This window comes from Chiloscyllium punctatum, chromosome 3 (assembly GCF_047496795.1).
Source record: "Chiloscyllium punctatum isolate Juve2018m chromosome 3, sChiPun1.3, whole genome shotgun sequence".
Classification (NCBI taxonomy): Eukaryota; Metazoa; Chordata; class Chondrichthyes; order Orectolobiformes; family Hemiscylliidae; genus Chiloscyllium; species Chiloscyllium punctatum.
The window spans coordinates 10429018-10453409 of NC_092741.1; the positions used below are offsets into that span (position 1 = coordinate 10429018).

The following is a 24392-nucleotide window of genomic DNA, read 5'->3' on the forward strand; positions in this document are numbered from 1 at the left end:
TACATCTACCCCTTACCTAACACTACGGGCAATTTAGCATGGCCAATTCACCTAACCTGCACATCTTTGGACTGTGGGAGGAAACCGGAGCACCCGGAGGAAACCCACGCAGACACGGGGAGAACGTGCAAACTCCACACAGTCAGTCGCCTGAGGCGGGAATTGAACCCGGGTCTCTGGCACGGTTAGGCAGCAGTGCTGACCACTGTGCCACCGTGCCGCCCACAATGTCACATGTCACGCCATGAGGTTATTGATTAGGGTGATGCTGCTGTTGTTGATGGCCCACAGTACCACAGAAATACTTAGGTTTGAGTTTTTGGAACTGTCCTCATGTAACATGATGACGTGAACATACAGCGTGTGGTAAATAGATTGGTAAATTCGACAATGTGGAAATATAATGTTATAGAGATAGCAGGCAAACATCAAACTTAAAGGAGGTTATGACTGGATGTTACATACTTCTGGTTACAAGATGTCCAAGTAAGATCGGAGAGGAAAGAATGGGTGAGGGATTGCACTATTAATTATAAAGAATATTCAAGTGCTGGAGGGAGATGATCTACCTGTGAGATCAAAGATGGAATTTATTCAGTTAGAGTTAAGGAACAACGTAGCCTGCAACAACATTACTCTGTGCAGTCGATTGGCCACTAATTAATGGGAAAGAAGCAGAGAAATGAACTTTTAAGAAAATTACAGCGAAGTGCTCAAAACATAGAATAGTTGTAATGGTGACTTTAAGTATCTGTAGTGGTGTAAAGACAGAGACAGCAAAAGTTTCTTCAGTACGTTCAGGAGAAGTTTTGACAGCAATGTTTGTTCAGTTCAATGAGAAAGAGGAATTGCTAGATCTGGTCTTGGCAATACAGAGGGTCGAGTAAATTTCCAGCATCCACAGTTCTTTGGTTTGTTTTTGGTTATTTTGTTCAAGTAGATGGAGTGTCAGTTGGGCAACTTTTAGGGACAGTGATCATTCCATAATCAGGTTTAATTTCTTTATGGATAAAGGGAAAGTAGGAGTTCAGAATGACAACATTCAACTGGAAAAGATCTTCCGAATGCAAATAAATAATAAAAACATGGTAAAAGGACGGGCTTAAAAGGGAATTGTGTATGAATAACTGAAGAATTGAATGAATACTTTACATCTGTCTTTACCAAGGAAAAAGATCCTGCACAGCTCACAGTGGAAGAGGAGGTAGTTCAAACTGCTAAGGAGCTGGTACCAGATAGGCTGTCTGCATTTAGGGTTGATAAGACCTTATAATTGGCTGAGAGATATTGAGGGATATTGACTCTCTGTATGGAAGCAGGCCCATTAAGTGAACACTGATCTTCTGAAAAGTATCCCCTCAGACCTACCCAATCCCTGTAATGCAGCGATTCCCATGGCTAATCCACCTAGTCTGCACATTCCTGGCAATTTAACATCTTTGGGCTGTGCAAGGAAACTGGAGCACCCGGAGAACGCAGACACGAAGAGAATATGCAAACTCCACACAGATAGTTACCCAAGGCTAGAATCGATCCTGAGTCCCTGGTGCTGTGAGGCAGCAGTGCTAACCACACAGCTGCCCTTGTGGGCCTAATGAAGCCAGTCTGTCTACTTTCAATACTGTTCAGGTGTCTCTGGAAAGTCTAGCATTAATTGCCCAGAAACTGAGCTGATTTGCTGTCAGGGCAATTAAGAGTCAGCTATATCTGTGGTGTGGACTGACAGTGATATTCACTCATCAACAAGAAACAGATGCAACTGTGAAAACATTAACCTGTTCTACTCTTTTAATTTCCTCTTGATCAAGGGAGTTTCTCATGTTTCTGTTCAGAATTGCTCTACAAAGCAGTTGCATGTATGTTTTTGTCCCATTTGTGTTATGTGTCTGTTGTTAAGGGGGATATAGTTGAATTCAGACAAGATTCATCAATAACCACTTTACCACTTATTTGAAGAATATGTTTGCATATATTAGAAGTGTTATTATTGAGTTTTTGGAAAGCTTTTACTCTAACCAACAATAATAAAGAGAAACATATGGATCATTTTGGTGATTGAATAAGTTGTTTATACTTTTGGGGGAGCCAGTGAATGTGATTTATTTAGACTTTCAGAAGGTTTTAGATGAAGTCCCAACTAAGGGAATATTATTTAAAATTAAAGCACATGGGATTGGAGGTAGTGTATTGAGATGGATAGAAAATTGGTTGACAGACAAGAAACAAAGAGTAGGGAAAATATAAGCCTTTATCTGAGAGGCAGCCAGTGAGTAGTGGGGTACCACAGGGATCAGTGCTTGGATCCCAGCTATACACAATATATATAAATGATTTAGATGAGGGAACTAAATGTAATATCTAAAGCTTTGCAGATGGCACAAAGCTGAGTGAGAGGGTGATCTGTGAGGAGAATACAGAGATATTGCATTTGGATAAGCTGAGTGAATGGGCAACTGCATGTCAGATGTAATATAATGTGGATAATTATAAGAATATACTTTGGAATTAAAAATGGGAAAGCAGATTTATAATCTGAATGACTGTAAATTGAGAGGGGACAATTTCCATCAGACCTGGGTGTCCTTGTATATCAGTCACTGAAAGTAACCCTGCAGGGGCAGCAAGCAGTAAAGAAGGCAAATGTCATACTGGCTAGAGGATTCAAGTACAGGAACAAGGCTGACTTGCTGCAATCATACAGGCCATTAGCAAGGCTATACCTGGAGTATTGTGTGCAGTTTTGGTCTCCTTATCTGAGGAAGGATGTTCTGGTGATGGAGAGAACGCAGCAAAGGGTTACCAAATGATTCCTGGGATGGCAGGACTGACAGATGAAGAGAGATTGAGTCATTAGGATTATATTCGCTGGAGTTTGAAAGAAGAAGGGGGTTCTCATTGAAACCTAATAGCACTTTGAGTGTTCCTACATCACATGGATGCATTAGTTCAAGACACTGGGGATGGACAATAAATGCTGGTCTCACCAGCAATGCCCACATCCCATGAATAAATACAGAAACAATCCCAAACATTACCAGCTTCTGTACCTGTTTAGAACCTGTTAATCCTTAACTTCCTTCATTTCTGATGCAATGGTGTTGATCTGAAATGTTAACTTTGCTTCCTAATCCACACGTATTACCTGACTCATGTCAGCATTTTCCATTTTTACTTCATTTGTTAGAACCCTCACTAATTTTTCATTACTTTTATTCTTTTAACAGTTTTGAACTATAAGCTGTAAATCACTGGTAGACGTTGGGGTAGCTTGCATTAAAAAGAAAAGAACAAACCAAACAGGCTTTATTTGGTTCGGAGACCAGGCCTGGAGGCTGATTGCAGGCAGAGCCTTGATTAAAATGGTTCTAACAGACACAGCAACCCTGGGAAGAACAGTGTGTTTAACCAGCAGCAGAGGTTAGCTGCGAGTCGGGTACCTGGGGACTGGTTCCAGCAAGTCTGGAAGAGAATCTATGTTCAAGCAGATGGCAATTGTTGAATGGTAAGTGAAGCCTCAGGAAGATTCAATCAAACTATCAGAGTGACAGCAGAATTAAAGGTTTGGTTTGAAATGTGTTTCTGAGTGATAGTTCGGTGCTACTGCTGAGACAGCATGAAGATTTCAAAGCTAAATTTCAAAGCCTAATCTAATAAACCAAGTTCTGGAAGCTCAATAAAAAGCGAAGTTAGAAATATTGCTGCCTTTGCCTGCATGAGTCCACATTTATGCCAATGAAATAAGACATGGTGAAGGACAGTTCAGTGATCTGGTCAGCTTTGTTACTTTCTTTTGTTTCTACCTTATTTGTTTGTCTCCTTTTTGTGTGAATGGGGCTAGAATTTGAAATGAATTTGAATTTAATTTGAATTTGGATTCAATTTATTGTCATGTGTACTGAGGCATGGTGAAAAGCCTTGTCTTGCGAGTCATACAGGCAGATCAGAGAGTTAAATAGCACAGATAAACAAATAATAATTAAACAGTGGCAAAAACAAAAACACAGGTACAGGCAAATACTAGGAGTTTGTGAGTCCATTCAGTATTCTAATAACAGTCGGGTAGAAACTGTTTTGAAACCGGCTGGTGCTTGTGTTCGGGCTTCTGTACTTTCTCCCCGATGGTAGAGGTTGTAGAAAAACCTTGCCAGGGTGGGATGGATCTTTAAGAATGCTGGCGGCCTTTCCTGGACAGCGGGCCTGGTAGATGGGAGGTTGGCCTTTGTGATTGTCCGGGCCGAGTTCACCACTCTCTGTAACCGTCTCTGATCTTGAACGGTACAGTTGCCATACCAGGTAGTGATACATCCAGACAGAATGCTCTCGATGGCACACCTATAAAAATTGGCAAGGATATTCACCATCATGCCAAATTTTCTCAGCTGCCTGAGGAAGAAGAGATTTTGTTGGGCCTTTGTAACCAGTGCGTCCACATGAAGAGTCCAAGAAAGCTTGTTGTAGATGACCACTCCCAGGTGCTTGACATTCTCCACTTGTTCCATCTCTGTGCTGTTAATGTGTAGGTGGCATGAGTAACATCCCGTCGAAAGTCAGTAATGAGTTCCTTGGTTTTGCCAGCATTGAGAGCTAGGTTATTCTCAGTGCACCATTTTTCCAGGTCTTCCACCTCCCATCTGTAGTCTGTTTCGTCACCACCTGAGATTCGACCGACTGTGGTGGTGTCATCAAAATGAACTTGTAAATGGCATTAGTTTAATATTTCGTGACATAGTCATGGGTATACAGTGAGGATAGTAGGGACTGAGTACGCACCCCTGGAGGTTCCATTGTTGAGTGTTAGTGACAATGAGATATTGTCCCTAGTCTTCACTGATTGTGGCCTGTGGGTCAGGAAACTGAGGATCCAGTTGCAGTGAGTGGGGCTTAGTCCGAGATCACTAAGTTTAGTAATCGGTCTCGAGGGGTTAATAGTGTTGAAGGCTGAACTGTCAACAATGAGTGGGATTCTCACGTAGCTGTTCTTGGTGTCAAGATGTTCTAGGGAGAATTGAAGGGCGAGTGATATGGCATCTGACGTGGATCTGTTGGTCCGATAGGCAAATTGGAGTAGGTTAAGAGTAGTGGGGAAGCTGGAGTTGATTAATGCCATGACCAGCCTTACAAAGCACTTCATGACCATTGAGGTTAGGACCACTGGACGGTCGTCATTGAGACATGGTGCATGAGTCTTCTTAGGCACAGAGATGATGTTGGCCCTTTGAAACAGGCAGGGACAGTGGCCTGCTGCAGGGAGGGGTTGAAGATGTCCAAGAAGTCCCCTGCCAGTTGATCTGCGCATGCTCTCAGTGCTTCCCTTGGATTCACACAAAGGAAAACTGATCTGACCTCTGATGCAGCGACTGTTGGGATAGGTTTGTCAGAATAGGTGTTACCTCTCCGCCGAAATTCTGCTCAAAGCGAGCATAGAAGGCGTTGAGACGATCAGGAAGGGATGTGTCATCGTCTGCTAGCTTGCAATGTCTCTTTTTAGAATCTGTGATGTCATTCAGTCCTTGCCATAGTCACCGGGTGTCTGTCTGGGTCTCTAGTTTGGAGCGGTGTTGGTCCTTCATTCCGCAAAGGTCATACTTGGATTCCTTATATTTGAGTTGGTCTCCTGATCTGAAGTCCTCACACGTTTTGGATTGAAAGCACAGTTTAATAACTGATTAGTTTTATTAATCAGTGTACTGTGTGTGATAACTTCTATAGGGCCTATAGGGAATCACTAATTAATCTCCTTTGATAACAGGCCTAGCTGCCCCGTTGGAACTCATCACCTGAACCCTAGTTATAGACCAGGCCAGACCCCCTCAAAGCATGTCAAGAAAGTAGCCCAGAGCCTACCTTTTCTAGTTGTTTTAAGCAAGTGTAACGTGGATATTCCAGTAGTGATGCAGCTGGCCCAATCGCTCATTTTTAAGAAAAACAGAATATTTTTACAGACTAGTGAATGAAACATGAACAAAACAGAACTGCATTTAGAATAACTTAACCAATCTGAAAACCCACTCAATTCTATTGCAATTTCATGATAATATTGTTCCAAATACTTGCAACATCTCCATCAACACCCCCTTGGCCAAATAGGTAAAATCAAATACAGGTTCGTACAGGAGAGAGATTACAGAGAAAGAAAGAGAGACAGAGAGAAAGGGGATCACCCTGGAGCTGTTTCTTATGGTCCTCAGCCTAAACTCAACCAAACCAAACCAGAAAAAACCCTGAACTGGGAGAACTGGCCATCCCCCTTTCATTGTACAAGAAAGACTTAAAGGCCTTCTCAAGTCCATATTTCCAGACATTTTGGAACCTCTGCCTTTACCATCTGTTTCGAAAAAAACCAAGCTCAACATCACCTTGTTAAAGGAGCAGCATTGTCCCACCCTTTATAAAGCAGACCCAAACCCCTTTTCCATGGTTATGTTTGTGTCCAAGTGTCCATGGAGAGGGAGCGTGCAGTGCTGATCAATGCTCTCAATGCCTTTAAAGAGAGGTGGGCACCGCCAGAGATACAATGCTTTATTTCCCACTCCTATATCATTTTGATTTAACTCCTTCCCTCTTTCCCTATCCTTCATTTTTGATGGTTTACATTGCCTATAGTGGGCTCTGCAAGTAAAAACTGAGTTGTCTGCACAGTGTTTTTACCCGTGTTGGATAGTAGTTTTTATAAAAAGCAGACTCAGGGATGGGTCTGCAAAACAGTTTGTTTCATGCTGGGAATAGCGGATGTACACCTGTGTATTTTTTAGTATTCCACAATAAACGATGAATGAGCGGAGAGTGTCAAGCTCAGGGTGGCATAGTGGCACAGTGGTTAGTACTGCTGCTTCACAGCAGCAGGGACCCAGGTTCGATTCCAGCCTTGGGTGACAGTGTGGAATTTGCACATTCTCCCCGTGTCTGCGTGGGTTTTCTCCGGGTGCTCCGGTTTCCTCCCACAGTCCAAAGATGTGCAGTCAGGTGAATTGGCCATGCTAAGTTGCCCGTAGTGTTAGGTGCATTAGTCAGAGGGAAAATGGGTCTGGGTGGGTTACTCTTTGGAGGGTTGGTTTGGGCTTGCTGGGCTGAAGGGCCTGTTTCCACACTGCAGGGAATTTAATAATAAAATATATCTAAAAAATAAATAAAAGCTTCTGGAAGTGGTCATCCACAACAAGTTTTCTTGGACTGTTCACGTGATGCACTGGTTACAAAGGCCCAACAACGTTTCTTCTTCCTCAGGCAGCTGAGAAAATTTGACATGATGGGGAATACCCTTGCCAACTTTTATGGGTGCACCATTGAGAGCATTCTGTCTGGATGTATCACTACCTAGTATGGCGACTGTCCCATTCAAGATTGGAGACGGTTACAGAGAGTGGTGAACTCGGCCCGGACAATCAGAAAGGCCAACCTCCCATCTGTAGAATCCATCTACCAGGCCCACTGTCCAGGAAAGACTGCCAGCATTCTTAAAGATCCATCCATCCTGGCAATGTTTTTCTACAACCTCTACCATCGGGGAGAAGGTGCAGAAGCCTGAACACAAGCACCAGCCAGTTTCATAACAGTTTCTACCCGACTGTTGTTAGAATACTGAATGGACTCACAAACTCGCCTGTACCTGTGTTTTTGTTTGTGCTTTTGTTTACCTATTATTTACTATCTGTGCTACTTAACTCTGTGATCTGCCTGTATTGCTCGTAAGACAAAGCTTTTCACTGTGCCTCACTACATATGACAATAAATTCAATTCAATTCAATTCCAGTTGGGCCTCCAGAGTTGTTACCCCATGATGTTTAAATTTTTTTCTGTTCACTGTATTAAATAGCTTTGGTTTAAGATACAAAACTGGTCTGTGGAAATTAATCCTTCACAAAGTCTGGAATTGGTATTCAAAAGTCTGGTTAGGAAGCATTAGAATAACTATTTGGAGATCTTTGACAGTTTAATTTTACTCGATGTTCCAAATGCAGAGGGAAAAAGGCTGATTTAATTCAGGTATCTGTCTCCATGTTGTAACACACATTTCTACATTTACATTAATTTGCAATGTTTTATTTTGGACACAGATAATGTTCTTTCGTGATTCCATTTATTTTGACTATAAGTCCAATTAAGAAACTTCTGGGTTGAAAATGTGTTGCTGGAAAAGCGCAACAGTTCAAGCAGTATCCAAGAAGCAGGAGAATCGATGTTTCGGGCATGAGCCCTTCTTCAGGAATGATTCCTGAAGAAGGGCTCATGCCCAAAACGTCGATTCTCCTGCTCTTTGGATGCTGCCTGACCTGCTGCGCATTTTCAGCTCTGATCTCCAGCATCTGCATTCCTCACTTTCTCCTATAAGAAACTTCTGGCCAAAGATTAAACAGTGGAGCTGCCAATCCAACCATCCATGGCACCCTGCCCATCTCCCCAGGGTGAAAATTACTTCCAAGCCAGTTCCCACCAAGCCATACACCATCCTGACTTTGAAACATATCACCATTGCTTCACTGTGTCTGGATCAAAGTCCTGACTCCCTCCCTCACAGCTCCACCAGCATAGCTCCATCACAAAGACTGTGATGGTTCAAGGTGTAACTCAGCAGCACCACCTTCGCATGAACAATTACAGATGGGTGATAAACACTAACACAGTCAGTGATGACCATATCTCCTGAATGCATTCCACAAGACTGAATAGTTTTGTTTCAGTGGGTGTGGGCAAACTTCTCTTTTCTTGACCTGAGACAGATAACCTTTGGGACGGTACGGTGACTCAGTGGTTAGCACTGCTGCCTCACAGCACCAGGGTCGCAGGTTTGATTCCAGTCTCGGGCGACTGTGTGGTGTTTGCACATTCTCCCCGTGTCTGCGTGTGTTTCCTCTGCGTGCTCCGGTTTCCTCCCACAGTCCAAAAATATGCAGGTCAGGTGAATTGGCCATGCTCAATTACCCATAGTGTTAGGTGCGTTAGTCAGAGGGAAATGGGTCTGGGTGGGTTGCTCTTTGGAGGGTCTGTGTGGACTTGTCGGGCTGACGGGCCTGTTTCCATACTGTAGGGAATCTAATCTTCCCTTGACCTGACCATTTGGCTTGGAAACGGAGTTCATCCCACCTCTGTCTGAAAACTAAATTCCAATGCTTTAAATTAAATTATGTCCAGATTTCTCTGCAGAAAATGGTTGTATATTGTAATATATATTGGGCCATCTCATTTAGCTTGATGATTCCTATAGCACCACTTTTTCAATCAATAAAGAGTAACCAGTCTATCTCTTTCAATGACAGCAACAGCACCTCATTGATCATACACACTCACCTTCAGTTTCTAGGCCCTTATGATCTTGGAAATCAATCCATTTTCTGTCAACATTCACGATAGCAGTTGAAAGCATCTTCATCTCCAAACTATTGTCATACTCCTTGTGTAAGTCATTTGCAAACCTCCTCATTGCCTGAGCCAGCAAGCCATCAGACCAGTCCATTGTGTGTGGGTCCACATACCCATACAACTCCCCAAGAGTGATGCACTTGGGATTGATGGTGAAGGTTTCTAATTTGCCTCTCTTAGCCACGGGGCTCTGTTGAGGGAATTAAAAACATTTAGGAAACAGGTTTGAGCATCTGGATGACCCGTACATTAAGACATGTTACTTCACCTTGAATTCTCCCACCCTTCATTATTCTATTCCTGGCTCTGAATTAGGATTGTCAATCCTCACATCACTGTTCTGGAGGTCCCACGAATTAAAGACTAATCTCAAACTCCCTGTTGAGAAAAATCCTAGGGGCAGTCAAATGTCAATGGCTTTATTTTTCATTACCTGTGAACACTTTTATTCATTCATTCTGAAGCAATCAGAAACAAAGTCATGAGTAGATTGATTGTTAAGCAATCGTCATTAGTCGGGTGTTTCTGCAATCACCAATGTGGCTTCAGGATGGTTTGTTCCTTCCCTGATCCTAGGGTCAAGAATATCCCAGGACAGTTTCAGAATATTCTTCAGGGGAGGTTGAACAGCCAGAGGCTGTGATCCACATTGGTAGTAAGGACAGATGTTGGAAGGGGGTGAGATCCTACAGTTAGAATTTAGGGAGCTAGGTAGCAAGCAAGCAAGGTCTTGAAAGAAGTAATATCCTGATTACTCCCAGTGCTATGTGCGAGCAAGTACAGAAATAGAAGGATGAAAGGAAGAGGTGTGCAGTTTCTGGTTCAGGAGAACATTGCACTATTGATGAAAAAAGGTGTTTCATTTGGAACAAAGACAGAATCAATTTGGCCAGAGGAAAGGGATAAGAAAAATATAATCACAATTTTGGTGTAATCTATAGATTGTTCAAAATGGTTGTGAAGATCAGCCTGACAGTGACAGATCAGTTTAACTTCCGGGGATGGGGGGGATTACTTCTGGAAACATAACAACATACAAATAGGAGCAGGAGTAGGCTGTCTGGCCCTTCGAGCCTGCTACAACATTCAGTAAGATCATGGCTGATCTTTCTGTGGCCTCAGCTCCACCTACCCACCCTCTCATCGTAAACCTTAAATCCTTTATTGTTCAAACATCTACTATCGTGGCCTTACAAACATCCAAAAAGGTAGCCTCACTACTTCACTGGGCAGGGAATTGCATAGATTCACAATCCTTTGGGAGTAGAAGATCTGCCTCTACTCTGACCGAGATCGGCTCCCCCTTACTCTGAGGCTGTAACCCCCAGTTCCAGTTTCATCTGCTCATGGAAACAACCTCCCTGCTTCGATCTCGTCTATCCCTTCATCATTTTATACGTTTCTATAACATTCCCCCCATTCTACTAAACTCGAGTGAGTACAGTCTACCCAATCTCTCCTCATAAGCCAACCCTCTCAACTCAAGAACCTCCTCTGCCAGTACATCCTTTCACAAGTAAGGAAACCAAAGGGAAACCTGTGACTAAATGACAAACTTGTGTTGTTTGAAGGGTACCGGGGGCAGGGGGGTGGATGTGTAGATGAGGGGAAAGCTATTTATCTGGTGTACACAATACAGACTTGTGAGTCATGGTACAGGTCATGGTATAGGTCAACAGCAGCAACAGAGATACTAAATCAGCTGAGTGATAGGAAACAGATTAATGGTGCAGCACTCCCTCAGCACTGACCCTCCGACAGTGGAGCACTCCCTCAGTACTGACCCTCTGACAGTGCAGCACTCCCTCAGTACTGACCCTCTGACAGTGCAGCACTCCCTCAGTACTGACCCTCTGACAGAGCGGCACTCCCTCAGTACTGACCCTCCGACAGTGCCCACTCCCTCAGTACTGACCCTCTGACAGTGCAGCACTCCCTCAGCACTGACCCTCTGACAGTGCAGCACTCCCTCAGTACTGACCCTCTGACAGTGCAGCACTCCCTTAGTACTGACCCTCTGACAGTGCAATACTCCCTCAGTACTGATCCTCCAACAGTGCAGCACTCCCTCAGTACTCGACTCCCCCTTGTTCAAGAAGTAGAGTAGTAGGGGAGTAGAGACAGTCCTGGTAATTATAGACTAATGAGCTTTACTTCGGTTGAGGGGAACGTGTTGGAAAAGTTTATAAGAGACAGGATTTATAATCATCGAGAGAGGAATAAGTTGATTCGGGATAGTCAACACGGTTTTGTGAAGGATAGGTCATGCCTCACAAACCTTATTGAGTTCTTTGAGAAGGTGACCAAACAGGTGGATGAGGGAATTGGTTGATGCGGTGTATAGGGATTTCAGTCAGGTATTTGGTAAGGTTCCCCATGGTAGGCTATTGCACAAAATACGGAGGCATGGGATTGAGGGTGATTTAGCGGTTTGGATCAGAAATTGGCGAGCTGAAAGAAGGCAGATGATGGTGATTAATGGGGAATATTCGACCTGGAGTTCAGTTACTAGTGATGTACCATAAGCATCTGTCTTGGGTCCACTGCTGTTTGTCATTTTTATAAATGACCTAGATGAGGGCATATAAGGATGGGTTAATAAATTTGCGGATGACACTAAGGCCGGTGGAATTGTGGATAGTCCTGAAGGATGTTGCAGGTTACAGAGGGACATAGATAAGCTGCAGATCTGGGCTGAGAGGTGGCAAATAGAGTTTAATGTGGAAAAGTGAGAGGTGATTCACTTTGGAAGGAGTAACAGGAATGCAGAGTACTGGACTAATGGTAAGATTCTTGATAGTGTAGATGAGCAGAGAGATCTCGGTGTCCATGTACATAGATCCCTAAAAGTTGCCACCCAGGTTGATAGGGTTGTTAAGAAGGTATATGGTGTGTTAGCTTTTATTGGTAGAGGGTTTGAGTTTCGGAGCCATGTGGTCATGTTGCAGCTGTACAAAACTCAGGTGTGGCCACACTTGGAGTATTGCGTACAGTTCTGGTCATTGAACTCTAGGAAGGGTGTGGAAGCTTTGGAAAGGATGCAATGGTGATTTACTAGGATGTTGACTGGTATGGAGGGAAGGTCTTATGAGGAAAGGCTGAGGGATTTGAGGCTGTTTTCATTAGAGAGAAGAAGGTTGAGAGGTGACTTTATAGAGACATTAAAATAATCAGAGGGTTAGATAGGGTGGACAGAGATAGTCTTTTTCCTCGGATGGTGATAGCTAGGATGAGGGGACATAGCTTTAAATTGAGGGGTGATAGATATAGGACAGATGTCAGAGGTAGCTTGTTCACTCAGAGAGTAGTAGGGGCGTTGAACGCCCGACCTCCAAAAGTAGTAAACTCGCCAACTTTAAGGGCATTAAAATGGTCATTGGATAAACATATGGATGAAAATGGAATAGTGTAGGTTAGATGGGCTTCAGATTGGTTCCACAGGTCAGTGCAACATTGAGGTCCGAAGGGCCTGTACTGCACTGTTGTTGTTCTATGTTCTCGTACTGACAATCTGCAAGTGCAGCAATCCTAAAGTACTTATCCTCTGACAGTGCACCACTCCCTCAGTATTGGCCCGCAAACATTGTGGCACTCCCTCAGCACTGACCCTCCGACAGTGTGGTGCTCCCAAGGCACTAATCCTCTGACAGTGTGGCACTCCCTCAGCACTGACCCTCCGACAGTGTGGTGCTCCCAAGGCACTGATCCTCTGACAGTGTGGCACTCCCTCAGCACTGACCCTCCGACAGTGTGGCGATCCCTCGGCACTGACCCTCTGACAGTGCAGCAATCCCTCAGTACTGACCCTCTGACAGTGCGACACTCCCTCAGTACTGACCCTCTGACAGTGCGACACTCCCTCAGTACTGATCCTCTGACAGTGCGACACTCCCTCAGTACTGATCCTCTGACAGTGCGACACTCCCTCAGTACTGATCCTCTGACAGTGCGACACTCCCTCAGTACTGATCCTCCGACAGTGTGGCACTCCCTCAGCACTGACCCGCTGACAGTGTGACACTCCCTCAGCACTGACCCTCTGACAGTGTGGCACTCCCTCAGCACTGACGCCTCTGACAGTATGGCAGTACAACAGCACTGACGCTCCGATAGTGCTGCACTCCCTCAGTACTAACCCTCCAACAGTACAGCACTTTCTCAGTATTGACCCTTCTACAGTACGGCACTTGCTCAGCATTGACCCTTTGACAGAGTGGCACTCCCTCAACTGAGACCCTCTGACAGTATGGCACTCCCTCAGCACTGACCCTCTGACAGTGCGGCACTCCCTCAGCACTGACCCTCTGACAGTGCGGCACTCCCTCAGCACTGACCCTCTGACAGTGCGGCACTCCCTCAGCACTGACCCTCTGACAGTGCAGCATTGCCTCAGTACTGAACATCCAACAGTGTGGCACTCCCTCTGTACTGACTCTCCGACTGTACGGCACTCCCTCAGTACTGACCCTCTGACAGTGCGGCAATCCCTCAGTACTGACCCTCTGACAGTGCAGCACTCCCTCAGCACTGACCCTCTGACAGTAGCACAGCAGTTCAGGCAGCATCCAACGAGCAGCGAAATCGACGTTTCGGGCAAAAGCCCTTCATCAGGAATAAAGGCAGTGAGCCTGAAGCGTGGAGAGATAAGCTAGAGGAGGGTGGGGATGGGGAGAGAGTAGCATAGAGTACAATGGGTGAGTGGGGGAGGGGATGAAGGTGATAGGTCAGGGAGGAGAGGGTGGAGTGAATAGGTGGAAAAGGAGATAGGCAGGTAGGACAATTCATGGGGACAGTGCTGAGCTGGAAGTTTGGAACTAGGGTGAGATGGGGGAAGGGGTAATGAGGAAACTGTTGAAGTCCACATTGATGCCCTGGGGTTGAAGTGTTCCAAGGCGGAAGATGAGGCGTTCTTCCTCCAGGCGTCTGGTGGTGAGGGAGCGGCGGTGAAGGAGGCCCAGGACCTCCATGTCCTCGGCAGAGTGGGAGGGGGAGTTGAAATGTTGAGCCACGGGGCGGTGTGGTTGATTGGTGCGGGTGTCCCGGAGATGTTCCCTAAAGTGCTCTGCTAGCAGGTGCCCAGTCTCCCCAATGTAGAGGAGACCGCATCGGGAGCAACGGATACAATAAACGATATTGGTGGATGTGCAGGTAAAACTTTGATGGATGTGGAAGGCTCCTTTAGGGCCTTGGATAGAGGTGAGGGAGGAGGTATGGGCACAGGTTTTACAGTTCCTGCAGTGGCAGGGGAAAGTGCCAGAATGGGAGGGTGGGTTGTAGGGTGGAGTGGAACTGACAGTGCAGCACTCCCTCAGTACAGAACATCCAACAGTGTGGCACTCCCTCAGTACTGACCCTCTGACAGTGCGGCAATCCCTCAGTACTGACGCTCTGACAGTGTGGCACTCCCTTGGCACTGACCCTCCGACAGTGTGTCACTCCCTCAGCACTGACTCTCCGACAGTGCGGCTATCTCTCAGTACTGACCCTCTGACAGTGCGGCACTCCCTCTGCACTGACCCTCTGACAGTGTGGCACTCCCTCAGCACTGAACCTCCGACAGTGCGGCATTCCCTCAGTACTGACCCTCTGACAGTGCGGCACTCCCTCAGTACTGACCCTCTGTCAGTGTGGCACTCCCTCAGCACTGACGCCTCTGACAGTATGGCAGTACCACAGCACTGACGCTCCAATAGTGCTGCACTCCCTCAGTACTGACCCTCCAACAGTGCAGCACTTTCTCAGTACTGACCCTTCTACAGTATGGCACTTGCTCAGCATTGACCCTCTGACAGAGTGGCACTCCCTCAACTGAGACCCTCTGACAGTATGGCACTCCCTCAGCACTGACCCTCCGACAGTGTGCCACTCCCTCAGCACTGACCCTCTGACAGAGTGGCGCTCCCTCAACTGAGACCCTCTGACAGTATGGCACTCCCTCAGCACTGACCCTCCGACAGTGTAGCACTCCCTCAGTACTGACCCTCTGACAGTGTGGCACCTCCTCAGTATTGTTCTGGGAGGTTTTTTCCATCTTGAGTCCTCCAACATGGAGACAGGCCCTCCGGTCCAAACTGGTTCGTGCCAACCAAAATGTCCATCCACGCTAACCCAACACTTGGCCCATATCCTTCTCAGCTTTTCCTGTACATGTATTTGACCAAGTGTCTTCTAAATCTTGTTAATATTCATGCCTGAACCACTTCTCCTGGCAACTCATTCCATGTTTGTGCACCACCCTCTGTGTAAAATCGTTGCCCCGCAGGTTCCCTTTTATTCTTTCCCCTCTAACTTTAAACTGATGCCCTCTAGTTCTCATTTCCCCAGCCCTGGGAAAAAGACTGAGTGCATTCACCCTATCCATGCCTCTCATGATCTTATATATCTACACAGGGCACCCCCCCCCCCAGTCTCCGATGCTCTAAAGAAAAATGTCCTGGCTTGTCCAACCTCTCCCTGTAGATACGTATCACACTGAAGGACCAAATCTTAAAATTAAAAGCTTTTACATCCACTTTATGTCTTGCTATATCAGAAGATAATTTGTGGAGATCCATAATGAATTTGATTGACTTTAATTAGCATCTTATCTAACTTATTTCTCAGAGTTGATTAATTATTCCCTCCCTCGGGGCTATCCCTGTCGCACATGGACAGCAGCGATGCGAGAAGACAGGTCATTACCACCTTCTCAAGGAGCAGCTCAGGACAGGCCCAGCCAGTGACACCCACATCCTCTGATCGAAATCTTAAAAAAGAATCTCACCAAGTATGATGTGCTGTCAGTGTCTGCAACAATGCTCGGTAAAATGATCAAGGCTTTCTGTAGGATGTTTCTGGCTGTTGTCTTTCCTCCACATGAGGGACCTACCAGCATCACTCCAGGGTGCACCTGCACAGAGATGGAGATGTTCTGTTAAACCTTCGGGATAGTGTACGATCCTTAGTGCTGTGTGCTCCAGTATCTAGTCCCTTTCTGGAGACATCTGAAATTAAAGATAATCCCAGACTGGAATATCAAACTCAAGTGAAGATATTTTACCTTTCATGTATGGAATAGGATTAAGAGTTTCACAGAGATGGACTTGCTGAGGGGTCATGGAAGTAGATAAGGGCACGAGCATGGTGCCAATAGGCACAGCCAACCAGAGTTAGTAGACCGAAGTATCTGACTGGACAGTATTGAGGGTAAGAGTTCAGTTCTATTGTGAGACCAGAGAAACTGGGTTTGGAAGATAAGAATAGGAGGTGGCCATTAAGCCCCTCAATGAGATTGTGCTGATCTGTATTTTAAATGCTAACTGTGGTTTTATTTCTGGACTAATAATCCAATGATATGGCAGCAGCACATACATCTTGTGAAAAAAAACACTGCATTTATCTACCTTGGCTCCAGACCTCTTTCCCTTTACCAGCAAACACTGAGCCACCTCAGACTTTGCATTATTTCAACAAGCACCCACTGCTCTTTCGAAGTGAGATTTACTTGAAGACATGTATAGCTCTCCTTACTGTTTAGGCAATATAAACCTCGCTTATCCAATCATTCCTGAGACTCTCATCCTGGTAACTTTCTGGTAAATTTCCACTGCACTCTTTCCAAACTCAATCTGTGTTTCCGAAGGTGAGGGATAGCCAAGGATTTGAATAGCAGTAGCAAAACCTCTTCTCCCTCATAGCTCTCAATGTTCATTCCCAGATGGGGGCACAGAGATATGACATTTCCCAGCAACCACAAGTACAACCCAAGAACCTGGTCTACAATATCTGTTTCTCATTCTGGGATGGTAGGGTATCATGGGAATTAAGCTGGGGGACTCCAGAATGGAGACTGTTAACTGCAGATGCCCTGGGCACAAGACCTGTCTCTGCACCAGCACCAGACAAAACACTACAGGAACTGGAACTCAGAAACAAACAGAGCAAATGTTGGAGAGACTCAACAGATCTGGCAGCATGTCTGGGGAGAGAAACAAGAGTTAAGGCTTTGAATCCAACATGACTCCTTTAGTACTTACAAAAAGACAATGAAATCAAAAACATCCAGGTAGCTCCCACCCCTTGCATGCCCTCTTCAATCACACACTCTCCAAACCCTATCCATGCCAACTCAAGACAACAGACCTCTGCTATGCCACCCTATGGTCCTCTAGCCTTTCCTCTCATATCTCCTCTCATGCCTCCAAGCCAACATAACCTTCTGTACCCACCAGTCTGACCCTGATCATCCCTATGCTAAGATAGATTACAACAGGATCTTGACCAGATGGGCCAATGGGCTGAGAAGTGGCAGATGGAGTTTAATGTGAGATGCTGCATTTTGGGAAAGCAAATCTTACCATGACTTAAACACTTAATGGTAAGGTCCTAGGGAGTGTTGCTAAACAAAGACCTTGGAGTGCAGGTTCATAGCTCCTTGAAAGTGGAGTTGCAGGTAGATAGGATAGTGAAGAAGGCATTTGATATGCTTTCCTTTATTGGTCAGAGTATTGAGTACAGGAGTTGGGAGGTCATGTTGCGGCTGTACAGGACATTGGTTAGGCCACTGTTGGAATATTGCACGCAATTCTGGTCTCCTTCCTATCGGAAAGATGTTGTGAAGCTTGAAAGGGTTCAGAAAAGATTTACAAGGATGTTGCTATAGGATTTGAGCTATAGGGAGAGGCTGAACAGGCTAAGGCTGTTTTCCCTGGAGTGTCGGAGGCTGAGGGGTAACCTTAGAACATAGAACAATACAGCACAGAACAGGCCCTTCGGCCCACGATGTTGTGCCAAATATTTGTCCTAGCTTAAGCACTCATCCATGTACCTATCCAATTGCCGCTTAAAGGTCACCAATCTCTGATTCTGCCACTCCCACAGGCAGCGCATTCCATGCCCCCACCATTCTCTGGGTAAAGAACCTACCCCTGACATCCCCCCATACCTTCCACCATTCACCTTAAATTTATGTCCCCTTGTAACACTCTGTTGTACCCGGGGAAAAAGTCTCTGACTGTCTACTCTATCTATTCCCCTGATCATCTTACAAACCTCTATCAAGTCACCCCCCATCCTTCCAGTGAGAAAAGACCTAGCACTCTCAACCTATCCTCGTACGACCTATTCTCCATTCCAGGCAACATCCTGGTAAATCTCCTCTGCACCCTCTCCAAAGCTTCCACATCTTTCCTAAAGTGAGGCGACCAGAACTGCACACAGTACTCCAAATGTGGCCTTACCAAGGTCCTGTACAGCTGCAACATCACCTCACGACTCTTGAATTCAATCCCTCTGCTAATGAACGCTAATACACCATAGGCCTTCTTACAAGCTCTATCCACCTGAGTGGCAACTTTCAAAGATCTATGAACATAGACCCCAAGATCCCTCTACTCCTCCACCTTACTAAGTACCCTACCGTTAACCCTGTATTCCGCATTCATATTTATCCTTCCAAAATGGACAACCTCACACTTGACAGGGTTGAACTCCATCTGCCACTCCTCAGCCCAGCTCTGCATCATATCTAAGTCCCTTTGCAGGTTATAAGACCTTATAGAGGTTTACAAAATTATGAGGGGCATGGATAGGTTAAATAGACAAAGTCTTTTCCCTGGGGTTGGGAAGTCCAGAACTAGAGGGCATAGGTTTAGGGTGAGAGGGGAAAGATATAAAAGAGACCTAAGGGGCAACTTTTTCACAGAGGATGGTACGTGTATGGAATGAGCTGCCAGAGGATGTGGTGGAGGCTGGTACAATTGCAAGAGGCATTTGGATGGGTATATGAATAGGAAGTGTTTGGAGGGATATGGGCCAGGTGCTGGCAGGTGGGACTAGATTGGGTTGGGATATCTGGTCAGCATGGACGAGTTGGACCGAAGGGTCTGTTTCAATGTTGTACATCTCTATGACTCTATATGCCTTTGTACCCAACACACTTGGTGTTAACTCATGCCAATCCATATTTCTCAGCTACTTTGACTCATGCCAAACCACTATTCACCATGGAAAAACTTTAGGAGCCATGCTATGCAAAAGAAAACTGTGTTTATTGATTAGATTAGATTACTTACAGTGTGGAAACCGGCCCTTCAGCCCAGCCAGTCCACACCGACCCGCCGAAGTGCAACCCACCCATTCCCCTACATTTACCCCTTTACCTAACACTACGGGCAATATCTGTATTTTAAAAGAAAATCCTCACAGATTCAAGACATGGAAATTCCTTCATTTACCTCTTATGAATACAGCCCCACAGGCTCCTGACCCAGATAAGACAACGTACCCACTCCCACTCCAAGGAGACCTTATCCATGGGCATAGGATAGCTCTCCAAATGGTATGTTTACTCTCCAAGAGAAATTCACTGAAACTGCCTTGCACAATCTGGGTTCCAGACAGCAGAGATACCAAAATGCAATTTAAATAGAGACAGATGACCACTGAAATGGAGAGTCATATCTGCCAACTGCAAGTATGTGAAGCCATGCATCAACTAATGCCACAAAAATCAGAAAAGCTATATTCAGCTGAGGCCGACTCTTCTGGTTTTTACCATTTAGCCCGTGCTAGAGAGGTTCTCTTGTGGAAAAAGCCTAATCTTGCACTCCAGCTCTCAGTTTTAACATTTCGTTCATCATCGGGAAGACTTGTTATGCCTGATCACTGGGTTTTCATGTGTTTTCATTTTAGCCCCAGTGTTCTTTGGAACCTCCCATTTTCCCAGGCTGATCATCATTCTGAACTGTTTGCTCTCTTCTACTTGGAATCCAACATCCAAATCCTCTTTGATACTTTGGTCTACTCTAAATATCAATGTCTCTTTGCAATGTTTACATCCCATCCATACTACATGCCTACCTATCTGTGTATTTGGCAAACAATGTGAGCCTGAGCACAGATTCTAGTCACTGAGTTTGAAATACCATAAAGACCACTTTTAGGTTTGGACTGTGAATTACAAAAGTTTCTGTTTTAAACCAAGGGACTGTCAAAGAAAATGTGGCAGTTTTTAAAATCACGTGACTGGAACTCATTGTGAGTTACATCTATGATGATGTATTATTCAAGCAGTGGGAGAAGATGCGAGATATCTTGGCTCCACGGTTATGTGTTCAGGCTGTTTTGCCTAGAGACAGACTTCTGATTGGTTTTTCAACCAGGACATATGTGTGTAAGCATGTGCGCTCGTGTACTCAGTTAGAATTGGCTCCAAGATGAGAAGTTACAGCTTTGTTTATGAACAATACAGCAGGAACATTCAGTCTGTGAATCAGAAAGAACCATAAGATCATTAGGTGTAGCAGCAGAATTAGACATTTTGACCCGTCGAGTCTTCTCCAGTATTCGACCATGGCTGATCTAATTTTAACCTGGCAATCCTTCATTCTCTTGGTAATCGAGATTCTATTTTTCTCTACCTTATAAATATTTAAAGATCCTGCAACCATTGCCTTTTGAGGAAATCCATGGGCTATGGATATTCAAGATATGGGCCTACTGCAGGAAAGTGGAACTAGTGGAGATCGTGGCATAGACTTGATGGACCAAAGACTCTATAATTCTATGAAGGGAATTCCAAAGACTCTCAATCCTCTGAGTGATAAAATGTTCCCTCATCTCTGTTTTAAATGGACACTCTCTTATTTTTAGATTATGACCCCTAGTTTGAGATTCTCCCACAAGAGGGAAAATGATTTCCATGATCACCCAAACAGATCACCCCAGGATATTATAAAGGTAAAAGATAGAGCTGGCATAGACCCAGAGGACCTGGGTAGCTCTCTCATTAGAGAGAGATGACTGCTAGTGAGTTTAATCTGAGAGTCACCATGCATCAGGTGATGGGTGAGGTTGAGAAGGCAGGATCCACATGGTAACTACAGCTGGTATAGGAATTTAACCCATCCTGTTGGCATTGCTCTGCATTGTAAACCATCCATCCAGGCAACTGAGTGGGGGACAGGAAGAGTCTGGAACAATAAAATCAGTGCGATAAAGTGAGAATCAGAGGAATGTAAGAACTAGGAGCAGGAATTGAGCCTGCTCTGCCATTTAATATGATCATGGCTGATCTCATCTTCACCTCAACTCCCCTTTCCTGCCTGTTCTCCAACCCTTTAACCTGTTATTAATTACCTGCCTATCTCCTCCTCAAATTTATTCAGTGTGCCAGCATCTACCCCACTCTGGGATAGTAAATTACAGAGATTCACGACGCTTTGAGAGAAGTAATTTTTTCACACCTCTGTTTTAAATCTGCTACCCCATGTCCCAAAGCTATGACTTCTCAGTCTGGATTGACCCACAAGGGAAAACATCTGCTCTGGATCTACTTTGTCAATCTCCTTTAGCATCTTATATTAAATCTTCTCTCATTCTTCTAAACGCTGCAAAAGGCATAAACTACTCAAACTCTCCTCATAAGACACGCTTCTCATCTCTGGAATTTAATCAAGTGAACCTTCCCTGAATTGCCTCCAATGATTTTAATGGAGATCCGAAGGGGTCAATGCTGGGAGTTTTCTTTTCCTGATATATATAAATGATTGAGATCTTGTGCATAAGAGCCAACTTTGAAATTTGCAGATGATATGAAACTTGGAAGAATTGTAAATTGTGAGGCAGACTGTGTTGAACTTCAAAAGGACTTGGACAAGTTTGTGAAGTGGGCAGGCAAGAGGCAGATGAAGTTCAATGTGCAAAAATCATGTACTTTGATAGGAAGAATATAGAGAGGCAGCATACAATAAAAAAGCACAATTCTAAAGGATGTGCAGGAAGATTGGGTATATGTGTTCAAAAATGATTAGCAGTGACAGGACAGTTAGAGAGAGCTGTAAAACATACAGTAATCCAGGCTTCATTAACAGGGACATAGAGTGCAAGATCAAAGAGGTTATACTGTACTTATATCAGACACTTGTTAGAACGCAAATAGAATATTATACAGAGTCTGGATGCTGCATTTCAGCAGAGAATGCAGAAAATGTTTACAGGAATGCTTCCAGCAATAAGTAACTGCAGTTATAAGGACAGATTGGAGAGATTGGGACTGTTTTCCTTTGAAAAGTGAAGGCTAAGAGGAGATTTGATAGAAGTTTACAATATCATGAGGGCTCTGGATAGAATAGATAGGGAAAAATAGTTCCTATTCCTAAAGGACCAAGAATAAGCTGGCACAGATTTAAATATTTTTCAAAAGTAGCAAATGAACCATGTAACGTTTTAACATGGTGAGTTGTTCGGGTCTGGAAGTGTGGTGGAAGCAGGTTCAACTGAGGCGTTCAAAAGGGGTATTAGATGGTTATTTACCTGGAAACAATGTACAGGAATATGGGGAAAAGACGAGCAATAAATCAAAATACTGAGAGAGATGCTGAAGACACATCAGGCTGAATGGCCTTCTTCTGCAATGTAACAATTTAAGGACTGTGAGAAGATTTGGTTAAATTCTCAATTAACAAGGGAGGGGACAGACAGGAAAGTGGATTTGATGTTACAATCAGATTGGCCACGATGATCACATGTCAGAGGCAAGAGAATGATTGGCCCATTCTATAAGACCATAAGAAGGAGGAGCAGAAGTAGGCCATTCAGCCCATCTACTCTGACCTTCAAGCTGATCGCGGCTGATCTGATAATCCTCAACTACATTTTCCCATTATACTTGCTTCCCTTATTGATTAAAAATCTCTGTAAGCCTTGACTATTTTAATGACCCAGCTTCAACAGCCTGTTGTGGTAAAGAATTCCACAGATTCACTAGCCCTTGAGAGGAAATTCCTCCTCATCTGTCTTTAATATGTAATCCCTTCCTCTGAGATTATACCCTCTCGACCAAGACTCTTTTGCAAGATGCAGCAACCTTTCCCTACTTCCCCTGTCAAATCCCCTGAGAATCTTGTATGTTTCAATAAAGTCTTCTTCATTCTTGTCGATTCTTGTGAGTATAGGTACAACCTATTTAACCTCTACTCATTCCTGCTCCTAATTTATATATTGGTAAGGTTGAATATTTCACATTGTCCCATCAAACAATCCTGGACAAGTACAGCACAAACAAATACGTCAAAATATAATTCAGTACAAATTTTGCCTGAATTTTTTTTTCCGATTTTTGCAGAGAAAAATGAAGTTTAGATGCACCCAGCTATTTCAGGACAGGAAAAGTGCCCAATTTTCAAGTACTGTATGCCACATCTGTAACAAAGTTTTGTCAAACAAGTTAGATAGCTGACACGGTCTAAATTTGCAAAGAACCTGACTCTGCTATGAAGATATAAGCACTATAACTTCATTATGATACAGAACAGGAACTATCACCACTGACAGCCTGCAGTTACTATATAAAAAACCAAGTGGATATATATAAGCTTTTTAAAAAAAATTCAGATTTAAAACTTGAAGTGCTCTGTTTGAGAATAGAAACAAGAAACAAATTGGAACAGATGGCCATTCAGCCCCTCGGCTTTGCTCTATCATTCAGTTAGATCATGACAGATCTTCACAGCATTTATTCCATACTCCACTGACAGACAGAGGGTTGGTTCGTTCAGTTGGCTCGATGGCTGGTTTGCGATGTAGAGTAACACCAACAATGCAGGTTCAATTCCCACACAGGCTGAGGTTATGCTAAAGCATTCTCCCTCACTTGCGCCACAGTAACCCTCAGGTTAAATTCCACCACCAGGTATCTCGCTCGATGAAAAGAGCAACCTGATGGTCTGGTAGGACTATGGTGACTTTAACTTACCCAATAAAAAGCTGCCGAGGGAAGATGTTCTGTCCACGAGATGCTGTCTGATCTGCTGAGTATTTCCAGCATCATATGTTTTTATTAAGGATTATGATCTTCAAAAGTCTAATTGTCCCTCTGGGATCTACAGCCTTCTCTAGAAGAACGTTCTTGACCTATGCTACCGTTTGTGTGCTTTCTGATTTCACTGATAACATTTGGATTTTATTTCCTTGTCCTGGAGTCTGCTGCTAGGGAAATTCTTCATCTGTTCCCTCTGTGACTACCTGGTCAGGTCCACGCCCCCCTACAACCCAC

General features: G+C 44.5%; 1 protein-coding gene across 1 annotated transcript in view; it reads right to left on the reverse strand.

Annotated features, from left to right (window-relative positions):
* The window catches only part of LOC140453925 (dynein axonemal heavy chain 6-like), a 754975-nt gene that overhangs the window by 681720 nt on the left and 48863 nt on the right, over positions 1-24392 (reverse strand). The window contains exons 8-9 of the mRNA XM_072548780.1: positions 16122-16247; positions 9287-9548 (exon numbers count right to left, since the gene is read on the reverse strand). Of these exons, the coding sequence (XP_072404881.1) occupies positions 9287-9548; positions 16122-16247 (388 nt within the window). The remainder of the gene's footprint in view (positions 1-9286; positions 9549-16121; positions 16248-24392) is intronic.